Consider the following 12885-nt stretch of genomic DNA (forward strand, 5'->3'; position numbering starts at 1 on the left):
GTCTCTCTATCTCTCTCAAAAATAAATAAACATTAAAAACATAATAAAAAAAAAAAGAAAGGTTAAATAACATGCCCAAGGTCATATACTAATAAATATCAGACCAGTGAATAGGTATATCTGACTTCACATTCCAAGTATTTCCATACACTGTTTAGCAATGTAAATAGGTACTTGAGAAGATGCCAATGCAGATCTCCAGTTCATCTTCCAAGAAGACAGCTCTCAACTAGATGCCAGGAATTTTCTACTACCTTCTGTGTTTCTGAAGATAACCAAATAGTCACTGAAACAGAGCTACAACTGCACCTGTGACCATTTCTATCAACAAGAGGTATATGGTGCAGTGATCTTGAACTCTGAGGGGAGTGAACTTGGGGAGGTCAGTGAAGTTTGAGTTCTTGGGGATTGGACACAATCTATGTGGCTTTAAGCCACAGCATCATACTATACCTGTTCTGGGTGGTACTGCTGCAGGCTTGGATCCATGAGTTTGAGCAGGTATAGGACAGTGTAATTGGTCATATCCATCTAAGTGTTAAAAGTTAGTTCAACTATAACTCCCACACAAAACTGGGCAATTAGGAAGAATTAATAGCCAAAGAAAAACTAATAAGAATAAATCCTCAATATGCTGTTTCTTTTTGTTAATCCAGAACTTATTTCTCAAGTGTATATTTTTCAGGTGAAAGTTATTATACTCCACTTTCTTTTCTTTTTTTTATTATACTCCACTTTCATCCCCCACAATATCCTTACCTCCCCCAACACACATACATAGAATTGAATTTATAATCACATAGCTCTTGTAGGCTAATATTGGAAAGGCTAAATGGCTTTACGGGGCCCACAGCCTAGGAGATTCCAAGTTAGAGAAGAAAGAAGACACTTAATATGGAACCTGAATTCTCTTGGCTGGCTGTTATTTTTGGAGCCCTCATGTGTCCAGAGCTACCCAGGCTCTTGAATTTATAAAAAAAAATAGAAGGCCCTGTCTCTGTTTTGAGGGGCTTGCTGTCCTGTTAAAAGACAAGGCATGTGTATGTGAATAAAACTTGAATTCAAGATCCAGTATGAATAAATAAAGTGCTGAAATTGTTGGAGGAGAGGAAGTAGGCTTGCATAGAGAAAAAGTGACCAGTTTAGGAACAATAGGAAGACTGTAATAAACCAGTAAGCATGAATTGTGTCCTTAAAGGATTGACTTAGAAAAGAGAAAAGGAAACAACTAACATGCATTGTATGCCTATTATATTCCAGGCACTGTTAGGCAATGTTTTCTCTTATGTTGGTCTCATTACAGCCTTGCAAAGCATATTTACAAATCCATGTTTCACAGGTGAAGAAACTAAAAGTTGGTTAATGTTATCAAGTATTGTCTTTGGTTTCAAATATTATCAAATACAGCCTCTAATGCACAACTTTTTTATAGACTTCTATCTATATTTTCATACTTTGTTTTTAGAAAAGTACACCAAATTCATCATGATTGAAGACAATAAGGAAAATAAAGACCATTCTCTAGAAAGAGGAAGGGCAACTCTCATTTTTTCCTTGAAAAATGAAGTTGGTGGACTAATAAAAGCACTGAAAATCTTCCAGGTAAGCGTTCTCCCTATTTTTATACTTTTGCATAAAATTCTCCTAAAATAAGGCTCTAAAATTACATTTAAAATGTAAGTTATTGTAAATTCTTCAGAGATTGATTGCAGAAGTGTCTTAAGCACTTAAATTTCTAAGATACTGCTCAGTTCTAACAAATGGGCAAAGGATACAAACCATTTACAAAGAGAGGATACAAATAGCTAATAAAGGAGCAGGGAGGAAAGATTCACTTCATGGATTTCAGAGAAGTAAATGTTAATTTTATTTTAATTAAATAGAATATTAAAATTTTAATATTATTCAGTGACATATTAATACTATATTTAATGATATTTTTAATATAGCAAAATAACAAAGATTCTACAGTTATACTGTTCCTTACTGTCAATGCTTCAAAGCATTTGGAACTTAAATACATCTTTGGTGTGAGGGTAACTTGGTATAATGTGTAGGGAAACAATACATAGAGCCTTAAAATGTAAGCATCTAATGCTATAAATATTTTGTATTTTGAGGCACCTGGGTAGCTAAGTATCTGGCTCTTGATTTGGGCTCAGGTCATGCTATCACGGCCTTGAGATCAAGCCCTATGGGGTTGGGCTCTGCACTGGATATGGAGCCTGCTTGGGATTCTCTCTCTCCCTCTGCCCCTTCCTCACTCACTTGCGTTTTCTCCCTACTCCCCCCCTCAAAAAAATGTTCATGTATTTCAACCCAGTAATTCCACTTCCATAAATCCATCCTAAGGAAATAGGAATCAGTCAGGCAGAACACAGATATTTACTGAGTACTTACTGTGTGCCAAGTGCCCTGCTAGAATCTAAGGATGTGGACCTGAACAGAGTAGACATGGTACCTACCCTCACAATGTGTATGATCCAGGGAGAAAGACAGACAATAAACAAATAATGTTAGTAAATAAATAGTAACATGTGTATGAAGTGACCTGAAAGAAATACCAGATAGTACTATGATAGCATTGAACTGGGGGACCTAATCTAGTTTATGGGATTAGGGACACAAAGACTTATTTATAAACAAGTACTTGTACAAGGGGAGGGACCAGGTTAAATTATGCTAATAGAACATTACTGGTGTTAAACTCTTAGGCTCTGGAAGCAGACCACCTGAGTTCAAATCCTTGCTCTGTCACTGATTGGCTGGGTGATCATGGAAAAATGAATTGGTCTCTCTGTGCTTCAGTCTTTGCATCTATAAAATGAGAATCATGCCTCCCTCATAGGGTCATTGTGTGAAATAACAGAGTTAAGATATTTGAAGAGCAGATGTTAGCTATTTTAAAAATCAAGTTTATATTCATATGATATGCTATTTTATAGCCATGTGAAGATAATACTTCAAAGAATTAAAAATTTTAAATAGAGACCAGTAGTCTAGAAGAGTTTGCAATGAAAAGCATGTTTTTCTACCCAATACACCAACCATACCCTAGTCCCACTCCCAAGAGGCAAACTCTTTCAACTATTTCTAGTGTTTAGTTCTTTTGATGGTGAGTTTATAATATCTGAATATTGTTCTGATACCTCTCTTAGAGCTATCAACTTTACGTGATATTCATTTACTCGTTCTTGTGAATGATACTGATAGCATTTCTGTCCCTTCTTTGTCTTCCTTCTCCCTAAATTTGATAATCACATGATTATTTTTACTTCTTTATTGATTACATTTGAGTTTTTAAATTTTTTTAATGTTTATTTATTTTTGAGAAACAGAGCACAAGTAGGGGAGGGGCAGAGAGAGAAAGGGAGACACAGAATCTGAAGCAGGCTCCAGGCTCCGAGCTGTCAGCACAGAGCCCCATGTGGGGCTCAAACTCACAAACGGTGAGATCATGACCTGAGCTGAAGTCGGATGCCTAACCAACTGAGCCACCCAGGTGCCCTGAGTAGTTTTAAAATAATATACCTATATTTCTTCTTCTGTCCACTTTCTTTTTTATTTTATTTTTAATCAAAGAATGTGTGTGCATGGTTTAAAAGTGAACCCATGCCATAAAACTTATAAAGAAAATAGTAGTATTCTGCTTCATCTCTTTTCATTTTTAATATAAATTTAACTTATTTTGTTAACCTAATGGTGGAAAATTGACTTAATCATACATATTAAATCACGTGTAAATGATCATCATCGATTTATATAGCCGCCTCTTGTTTTATTTCATTGTTATGTTTGATCTCCATTTCTCCCTCCTGATACACAACTGCTCTGATAAGTTTGATCTGTACATTGAATTATTTTCATGTGCACTTTAGAATATGTAGAGTTTTTACGTGCGTATGTATTAGTAATTTAGGTAATTGTAACTGTATGATATACTTTTTCTTTCAGTCAACACTACCCATGTACCCATTTCCTTTGTTCTTCAAACTGTGGCTTCGTGTCCTAGGTGCACTCATTTTACTTATCTTTAGCCTGCAGAAGGCAACTATTTTCAGTTCTTTTAACTGTCTTTTCTAGTATTTACTTCTATGGGTTTTTGTTTTTTTTTTGCTTGTTTTGTTTCTTGAAATATTTTTTTAAAAATATTTTTATTTATTTCTAGGAGAGAGACAGCGTGAGCAGGGGAGGGTCAGAGAGAGATGGAGATACAGATTCTGAAATAGGCTCGAGGATCTGAGCTGGCAGTCAGCACAGAGCCCGACGCGGGGCGAACCGCGAGATAATGACCTAAGCGAAAGTCGGACGCTTAACCGACTAAGCCACCCAGGCGCCCCAGTTTCTTGAAATATTTTATTTTTAAGTAATCTCTATACCCAAAATAGGGCTCAAACTTACAACCCTGAGATCAAGTCACATACTCTACCGACAGAGTGGCCTGGCACTCCTACTTCCATGTTTATAAACAATATGCCCATTCTGCTATTTCTTGATTTTTTTCACTCATAGATATTACCTACCAATTTCCTGCAATGGAAGTAAAGACTTAGCTTTTTTTTGACACAGCTCCCTTTCTAGTGGTGCCCTCAACTTCTCTTCCCTTGCATCTTCCCAATGCAGTTATGTCCCAGTTTTTGGCTATGGCAGTCTTTAGTGCTGTCATTATTAAAATTATATAAATCCGGCTCAAAGAAGAGCCATATTATCCATTATTCTGACTTCCTTTTTGGTAAACAGGATTGCAACTTAGTGTTTAAAAGCATGGAAAGCTTGAGTTTAAATTCCAATTCTGACACTTATTACATGTGTGTCTTTGGGCAAACTGCTTAACTTCTCAGTGCCTCTGTTTCTGTAATTGAACTACATGATAGGGAATGTCTCACTTATTACTTCTACTTTATATAAATTCTTCTGGATGTTCTTGACTAAATTTTTCTTGCAGATGGAAAATAATAATTTTAAATTATTTAGTTATATTTCCTCACCAAATGCCATCAAAATTTTGATTTTGATAGTGTTCAATTTATAGAGTAATTTAGGAAGAATTGACTTATTGCTTTTTTGTCTCCAAAAACATAATTTAGCTTTATATTTATTCAAGTCATCAAGAAAATATTTATTGGGGCACCTGGGTGGCTCAGTCAGTTGAGTATCCAACTCTTGATCTCAGCTCAGGTCTTGATTGCAGAATTGTGAGCTCAAGCCTCATGTTGGACTCCACACTGGGAGTGGAGTCTACTTAAAAAAAAAAAAAGAAAATATTTATGAATGCATTCTGATTGTAAAAATTAATAAGAAGTAGATTAAACCTGCCTTTACTTCTTTCTAAAAAAGTTTTAATTTTAATTCTAGTACAGTTAACATACAGTATTATATTAGTATCAGGTATACAATATAGTGATTCAACACTTCCATACACAAACCAGTGCTCAACACAAGTGCACTCCTTAATCCCCATCACCTATTTCACCCATCCCCACACCCATTTCCCTCTGGTACCTGTCAGTTTGTTTTCAATAGTTAAGAGTCTGTTTCTTGGTTTGTTTTCCTCTCTCTCTCTCTTTTTTCCTTTGCTCATTTGTTTTGTTTCTTAAATTCCACATATGAGTGAAATCACATTGTATTTGTCTTTCGCTGACTGACTTAATTTCACTTAGCATTAGACTCTAGCTCCATCCATGTCGTTGCAAATGGCAAGATTTTATTCTTCTTTATGACAGAATAATAGTACATTGTGTGCGTGTGTGTGTGTATACCACATCTTCTTTATTCATTTTTTATTGATGAATACTTGGGTTGTTTCATAATGTAGCTATTATAAATAATGCTGCTATATAAACACAGGGGTACATGTATCCCTTCTAATTACTGTTTTTGTATTTTTCGTGTAAATACCCAGGAGTGTGATTACTGGATTATAGGGTAGTTCTGTTTTTAACTTTTTGAGGAACCTCATACTGCTGGAAAGTGGCTGCACCAGTCTGCATTCCCAATCAATAGTGTAAGAGGGTTCTCTTTCCTCCATATCCTTGACAACACTTGTTATTTCTTGTGTTTTTATTTTAGCCATTCTGATAGGTATGAGGTGATATCTCATTGTGGTTGTTTTTTTTTTTATATATAACCTACTTTATTATTTTTTTTATGTTTATTTTTGAGAGACAGAGACAGAGCACAAGCAGGGGATAGGCAGAGAGAGAGGAAGATATAGAAACCAAAGCAGGCTCCAGGCTCTGAGCTGTCAGCACAGAGCCTGATGCGGGGCTCTAACCCACAAACTGTGAGATCATGACCTGAGCTGAAGTTGGTTACTTAACCAACTGAGCCACCCAGGCACCCCTCATTGTGGTTTTGATTTGCATTTCCTTGGTGATGAGTGATGCTGAGCATCTTTTCATGTGTGTGTTGGGCATCTGGATGTCTTCTTTGGAGAAATAACTGTTCATGTCTTCTGCCCATTTTTCAATTGGATTACTTGTTTTTTGGATGTTGAGTTGTATCCGCTCTTTATTATACATTTTGGATACTAACACTTTATCAGATATGTCATTTGCAAATATTTTCTCCCATTCAGTAGGTTGCCTGTTAGTTTTGTTGATTGTTTCCTTCACTGTGCAGAAACCTTTTATTTTGATGTAGTTCCAATAGTTTATTTTTGCTTTTATTTCCCTTGCCTCAGGAGACCTATCTAGAAAAATGTTGCTACAGCCAATGTCAGAAATTCTCCTTTACCTCTGATCAACTCCAGTATATTTTGTAACTGGCTTTCTTCCACTGATTCCATGATGAAGTCTACGTTCCAAGATAAACCTTGCCTATTCCAGTTTTCCAATATCCCTGATACTCACTCTTTTTTCTTGTCAGTTCATGTTCCTAATAATTCTTACTTCATCCCTACCTTCACATATGCAGTTCCTCTTGTTTTGAATCCTCCGTCTTCCCTTCTGTCTTCCCACTCTATCTGTTCATTAAGACTCATTTCAGTTCCTATCTGCTCCATGGAAACTTCTACTTTCTTTAGCCCATCATGATTTTTCCTAGTACATCAGTGCACCCAGATACTTATTACTTGTATTTTCTCTTAGTTTGTCATGTGTTAGCTAACACGATTATAAACTCCTTGTATATCTTACCTTTCTTTGTATGTTTCACAGCCCTTACCTGGCTACATAGGTGTTCACCAAGTTAATTCAAATTGAACTGGTTAGTGTTGGAGATCAGCTAGTCTAACCTTCTAATTTTTTTTTTTGATGGAAAAACTGTTGGGTAATTTGTTCTTATGTTTCATTATTATGTCATTGGTGCTGGTCCTCAGCTATCCAAATTGGTAAGAGCCTCCCACAGGCTTGCACACATGGCACCCAGCTCTGGCTGGCATAGAAAGAGAGCAGAAGAAGCAATCTGTTTCAGCTGGTTACTAAGTTTGTAGCTTAAGAGATTTGAGGTATTAAATACTCTGTTCAAGCTGTTCATCTAATTTTATTAAATGCATATTCACAAAGGAAACTTTTCCTTCTAAAGGACTAACATTAAATATCCCTTTCTGAATACTAGCTTTTATTTGTGAGAAGTTTGAAAAGTTCTTTTTATGTAGGAGGTTTGAGAATTCTACCACTGAACCACCAGTGCTCATAGGTTTGATATTGTGATTTGAAGGCCATTCATTTCTGGCAATTTGAGGGACTTTCTAGTGGGCGATTAATTTTTCACACTTTTTTGAATAGTACCTAATATTTAGGGGGAATTACTTTGCTGTTGCACTAAAAACAGCCTCTTTCTTTTTTGATATATATTATGGTGAGTGTGGAATTGATTTTTAGCGGTAATGAAAGTGATGAGCTCAGTGACTAATACCATTTGAGGTTGTCATATGTATCTTTACTCTCTGCTTTACACAGGAGAAACATGTGAACCTGTTACACATTGAGTCCCGAAAATCAAAGAGAAGAAACTCAGAATTTGAGATTTTTATTGATTGTGATATCAACAGAGAACAACTGAATGATATTTTTCATCTGTTGAAGTCCTATACTAACGTTCTCTCTGTGAATCCACCAGATATTTTTACTGTGAAAGAAGATGGTAAGTTTGAAAAGTGTAAATCCCACTGAGAAGAGTAAGCACATCGTGTATGTCCAATCTTATATTTATCTTGGATGCATGAAATTAAAACACTATCTCTTCAAATTGCTTACAGTCTAGTAGTGAAGGAAACCCAAAATGTAATTGCTTAAAATACTACAGAAAATTATAAGGCAACATTTTTATCAAGTATGATGGAACGTGAAAAGGAAATGTTGGGTATAAGAAAGAATTCAGAATTTGATTAATCAGAAATTGATTAAATTTTCTCAGTTTCCAAATCATCAAACATTTCTTGATTTCACAAACCTTCAATTTGCAATTACTGAGCACTTAGAGACTCCCACAGGGCCTACCATCTGGCAGATATTAAGTGAATGTTCAAATTTGTTGAGAATGTTGACAGTTAGTGATGACTATGATATGAATATACTCTTTACATACTCCTCCCTGTCCCCACTCCCACCAAAAGCAAGTGAAAAGCAACACAGCCTCCTAAGGTTTCAGATGGCTAAGATCTTCTGTTGTGGAAAAAATACTCATAGTTTACTTGGGACAGAAGACAAAAGGATGATCTAACCACATTTTATATATGTTACTCAATTTAAAATAGTCCCTTTAGAATATGCACGGTATTGGGGCGCCTGGGTGGCTTAGTCGGTTAAGCGTCCCACTTTCGCTTAGGTCATGATCTCGCGGTTCATGGGTTCGAGCCCCGCGTTGGGCTCTGTGCTGACTGCCAGCTCAGAGCCTGGAGCCTGTTTCAGAGTCTGTGTCTCCCTCTCACTCTGACCCTCCCCTGCTCACGCTGTCTCTCTCTCTCTCTCTCTCTCTGTCCTAGAAATAAATTAAAAAAAAAAAAAGAATATGCATGGTATTAGGGTGTAATCAGGGCTGACGCTGATCTGTTATGTATTTGCATGGCTGTGTAAGTTATTAAAATATGAACGTCCTTCCATTTCTGAGTAGCAGATAGCTGTTTCCCCATGTCCCTGAGTGTCCCCACCATGCCCAAAGCCCGTGTGCTCCAGATGCTATCCTAGGAGTCTCAGGCCCACGACAAACAAACAAAAGGTTAACATGTAGCAGAGCACAAGCCTAGGATTCTGCCCATGGCTATTTAGAGTGATTAGTGCTCCTGTGGTTAAATCTCTTGACTATTACTTCTGGGTATGTTACAAAGCATTAGGCTGGAACAAGAAGGATTGAATTCTAGTCCTCTCTCTTCCAATAGAGATGAGTTACCTTGAATAAATTACTTCACTGCTCTGAGCTTTGGTGGCCTTATCTATAAAATGATGAGTTTTTTAGGGGCTAAATGGTTCAGTTGGTATTTAGGGAACACAAAGTTGTGTCAGATGTCTCTACTAAGAAACAGTGATATATATATATAGTCTATATATATAGAGAGAGAGAGTTCTTCCCATTCTTTCCTGTAAGACACAGATATAAACAGATAATGTTTTAAAGAATCAGAAACAGTGTCACAGGAGCCCAGAGGACAGAGAAATAGCTCAACCTACAAGGTCAGGGGAGGTTCATTGGATCTGGGTCTTGAAGAAGGAGAAGGATATTTTTAGGAAAACAGAAAGATGGGGTGGAGCAGGAAGTGGGGTGGGATATAGGTATTCTAGGGAGGAGAACAGCATATGCAAAACCCCAGAGTTCTCGTAGGACCTGTATATCTGAGAGAGGGTGAGAGATCAGAGTGGCAAAGACATGAATGATCTCTAAGATCCTTTGCATCAACAAAAATAAACGTTCATTCTTATTAAATTTGCACCTTTGGTCTGCAAAGTTGTACATCCTTATTCTGCTTTTTTAAGGATAGCTGAGTTTTTTTTTCTTAAATAGTTTATTGTCAGGTTGGTTTACATATAACACCCAGTGCTTATCCCCACAAGTGCCCTTCCCCCATGCCCATCACCCCCCTTCCCCTCTCCCCCACCCCCATGAGCCCTCAGTTTGTTCTCAGCATCCGTCTCTCATGGTGTGCCTCCCTCTCTCTCCCCAACTATTTTTCCCCTTCTTCTCCCCCATTCTCCTCCGTTAGCTTCCTCCTAATCCACCTATATGTGCAAACGTATGGTATCTGTCCTTCTCTGCCTGACTTATTTTGCTCAGCATAACACCCTCGAGTTCCATCCATGTTGCTACAAATGGCCAGATTTCATTCTTTCTCATTGCCATGTAGTATTCCGTTGTATAAATATACCACATTTTCTTGATCCATTCATCAGTTGATGGACACTTAGGTTCTTTCTATGTTTTGGCTCTTGTTGAGAGTGCTGCTATGAACATTGGGGTACATGTGCCCCTATGCATTAGCACTCCTGTATCCCTTGAGTAAATTCCTAGCAGTGCTACTGCAGGGTCATAGGGGAGTTCTATTATTAATTTTTGAGGAACCTCCATAGTGTTTTCCAGAGGGGCTGCACCAGCTTACATTCCCACCAACAGTGTTAGGAGGGTGCCTGTTTCTCCACATGCTCACCATAGCTGAGTTTTTAAACGTTTTATATATTTATTTATTTATTTATTTTTGGTACTTTAAGTCTATTTACAGTATTTCTCCAACACTTGGGAAATCAAGGTTCAAAAAAGGTTTTAAGCTCAAAAATTTTGGATCAACTTTACTTATTAAGAAATAGAGCAATATACTTGTATAAATTTTGTCTCAAAGTACAAATTAAAAATCTCCAAATGTATCCATGACTTTTTTTTTAAATGTTTTATTTATTTCTAGGAGAGAGAGAGAGAGACAGCGTGAGCAGGGGAGGGTCAGAGAGAGAGGGAGTCACAGACCGAAACAGGCTCCAGGCTCTGAGCTGGCAGTCAACACACAGCCCGACGTGGGGCTCGAACCCACGAACCGCGAGATCATGACCTAAGCAAAAGTGGGACGCTTAACCGACTAAGCCACCCAGGCGCCCCTATCCATGACTTTCTTAATTTCTTCTTCTTTCTTGCCTTATTTAAGATCGTCTCTTCAATTGTCAGTGGTTTTGTATTTTGCAGGTATGGAAACTGTTCCTTGGTTTCCAAAGAAGATTTCTGACCTGGACCATTGTGCCAACAGAGTTCTGATGTATGGATCCGAACTGGATGCAGACCATCCTGTAAATATCTTTAATAAATCTTTTCATGAAAATAATTTAAAGCAATCTAAAAATTAAGGGAAATTATTTTCTTTAGTGGAGATTGTGGTTATTCTAGACTCAATAGGATCTTGTTTTATGCTGGATTTCGGGAAGTTCCAGTAGTCCTCCACGTTGGTAGAATCCAGTCTAACTTGACAGGCTTTGAAACACCTGTCGCGTGCCTGGCATTCCTATAACTAAGAGCTATTCCAGGACTTATTGATAAAATGAAGACAGAATTTGCAGCAGTTTTTATTAAAGTGGGGGCATGGATTGTTGGAAAGGCGTGTAAAGATAGGAGCGAGAAAGACTGCCCAGCATGATTGGTTTATTAGGCAGTTGATAAACAGTTAAGACACTATGAAGTTGTTTCTTTGGAAAATTACATGGGATACAGTACAGGCATGAACTGGAGAATTAGTAAGCCCAGAGCATTAGGGCTGTTTATGGAGCTCAACAGTCCTGGAACGGTGGATAAAAAAGATTGCAATTCTGGAGTCAATACCAAGGTTTTGATCTGCCCCTTACTAGCTGTCTTCATTGACTGTGTAATTCCTTAGACAGTCCTCAGCTGATCTGCCTATTTTATTCCTGTAATATCTTATTAGGCAACTTATTAATTGGGGTTAATGCATTGCTGTACTTGCACTCAACGCACTTGCAGACTAGTTGGAAAGATAAAGCACACATATATGAATAAACACGAGATTAAATTGTGAAAAGTGCTAAGTGGCATGAACAAATTGCCTTGAGATGTACAGAGAGGACAACATGTCTGGTTGAAGAGATCAGAGAAGGGCAACCTTTTAACTAGGCCTTAAAGGATTTTGGCAGGAAAGAGACGGAGAGGAAAGATAATTCAATGCAACATGAGCAAAGGGTCAGAGGCAAGAAAGTCTGTGGCATGTTTACGGAGAGGTGACTAAATCAGTTTTACTGATCTACTACCAGGTACTGTTGATTTTGATCTCCTATATATTGCTTAAATTTGTTCCTTATTTATTCCTATTACCATACCTTTAACTCATCTCCCAGCCTCCAGCTTGCCACCTTCAACCCATACTCCTCATAGTCACTAGAACAATCTAAACCCTCAATATGATCATTATCCCTTTTCTGACTGAAGTTCACCATTGATACATAGGTACCCATATAAGAAAATTGGAAACATATGTCCACACAAAAGCGTGTACACAAATGTTCGTAGCAGCAAAAAGCAAAAAAAAAAAAAAAAAAAAAAAAAAAAAGTGGAAATAACCCAGATGTCCATCCACTGATGAATAGATAAGTAAAGTTTGATATGTCCCTAAAATGTAATATTGTTGGCCATAAAAAGCATTGAAAACTGATTAGTAAAAGAAGCTGGTCACAAAAGACCATATGTTATATGATTCCTTTTATATGAAATGTTCAGAATATGCATATTCATAGAAACAGAAAGTAGATTAGTGGTTGCCAGGGGCTGGAGGTGAGGAGAAATAGGGAGGGTTTGTTAATGAGTGTGGTGTTTCTTTTTGGGATGAATGTTTCCTGAAATCATAGTGGAGGTAGCTGCACAACACTGTGAATGTCCTAAAAATCACTACACTGTACACTTTAAAATTTTATGGTGTGTGAATTATAGCAATAAAGCTGTTATTTTTTTTTTTTTTTTGAAAAT

General features: G+C 37.2%; 1 protein-coding gene across 1 annotated transcript in view; it reads left to right on the forward strand.

Annotated features, from left to right (window-relative positions):
• The first annotated feature begins 1470 nt into the window (after window positions 1-1470).
• Window positions 1471-12885, forward strand: part of TPH1 (tryptophan hydroxylase 1) — a 23127-nt gene continuing 11712 nt past the window's right edge. Inside the window, exons 1-3 of the mRNA XM_077761049.1 lie at window positions 1471-1602; window positions 7902-8085; window positions 11104-11204. Coding sequence (XP_077617175.1) covers window positions 1486-1602; window positions 7902-8085; window positions 11104-11204 — 402 coding nt within the window. The 5' untranslated portion in view covers window positions 1471-1485. The remainder of the gene's footprint in view (window positions 1603-7901; window positions 8086-11103; window positions 11205-12885) is intronic.

The sequence above is a fragment of the Crocuta crocuta genome, unplaced genomic scaffold (genome assembly GCF_008692635.1).
Source record: "Crocuta crocuta isolate KB4526 unplaced genomic scaffold, BGI_CrCroc_1.0 scaffold233, whole genome shotgun sequence".
NCBI lineage: Eukaryota > Metazoa > Chordata > Mammalia > Carnivora > Hyaenidae > Crocuta > Crocuta crocuta.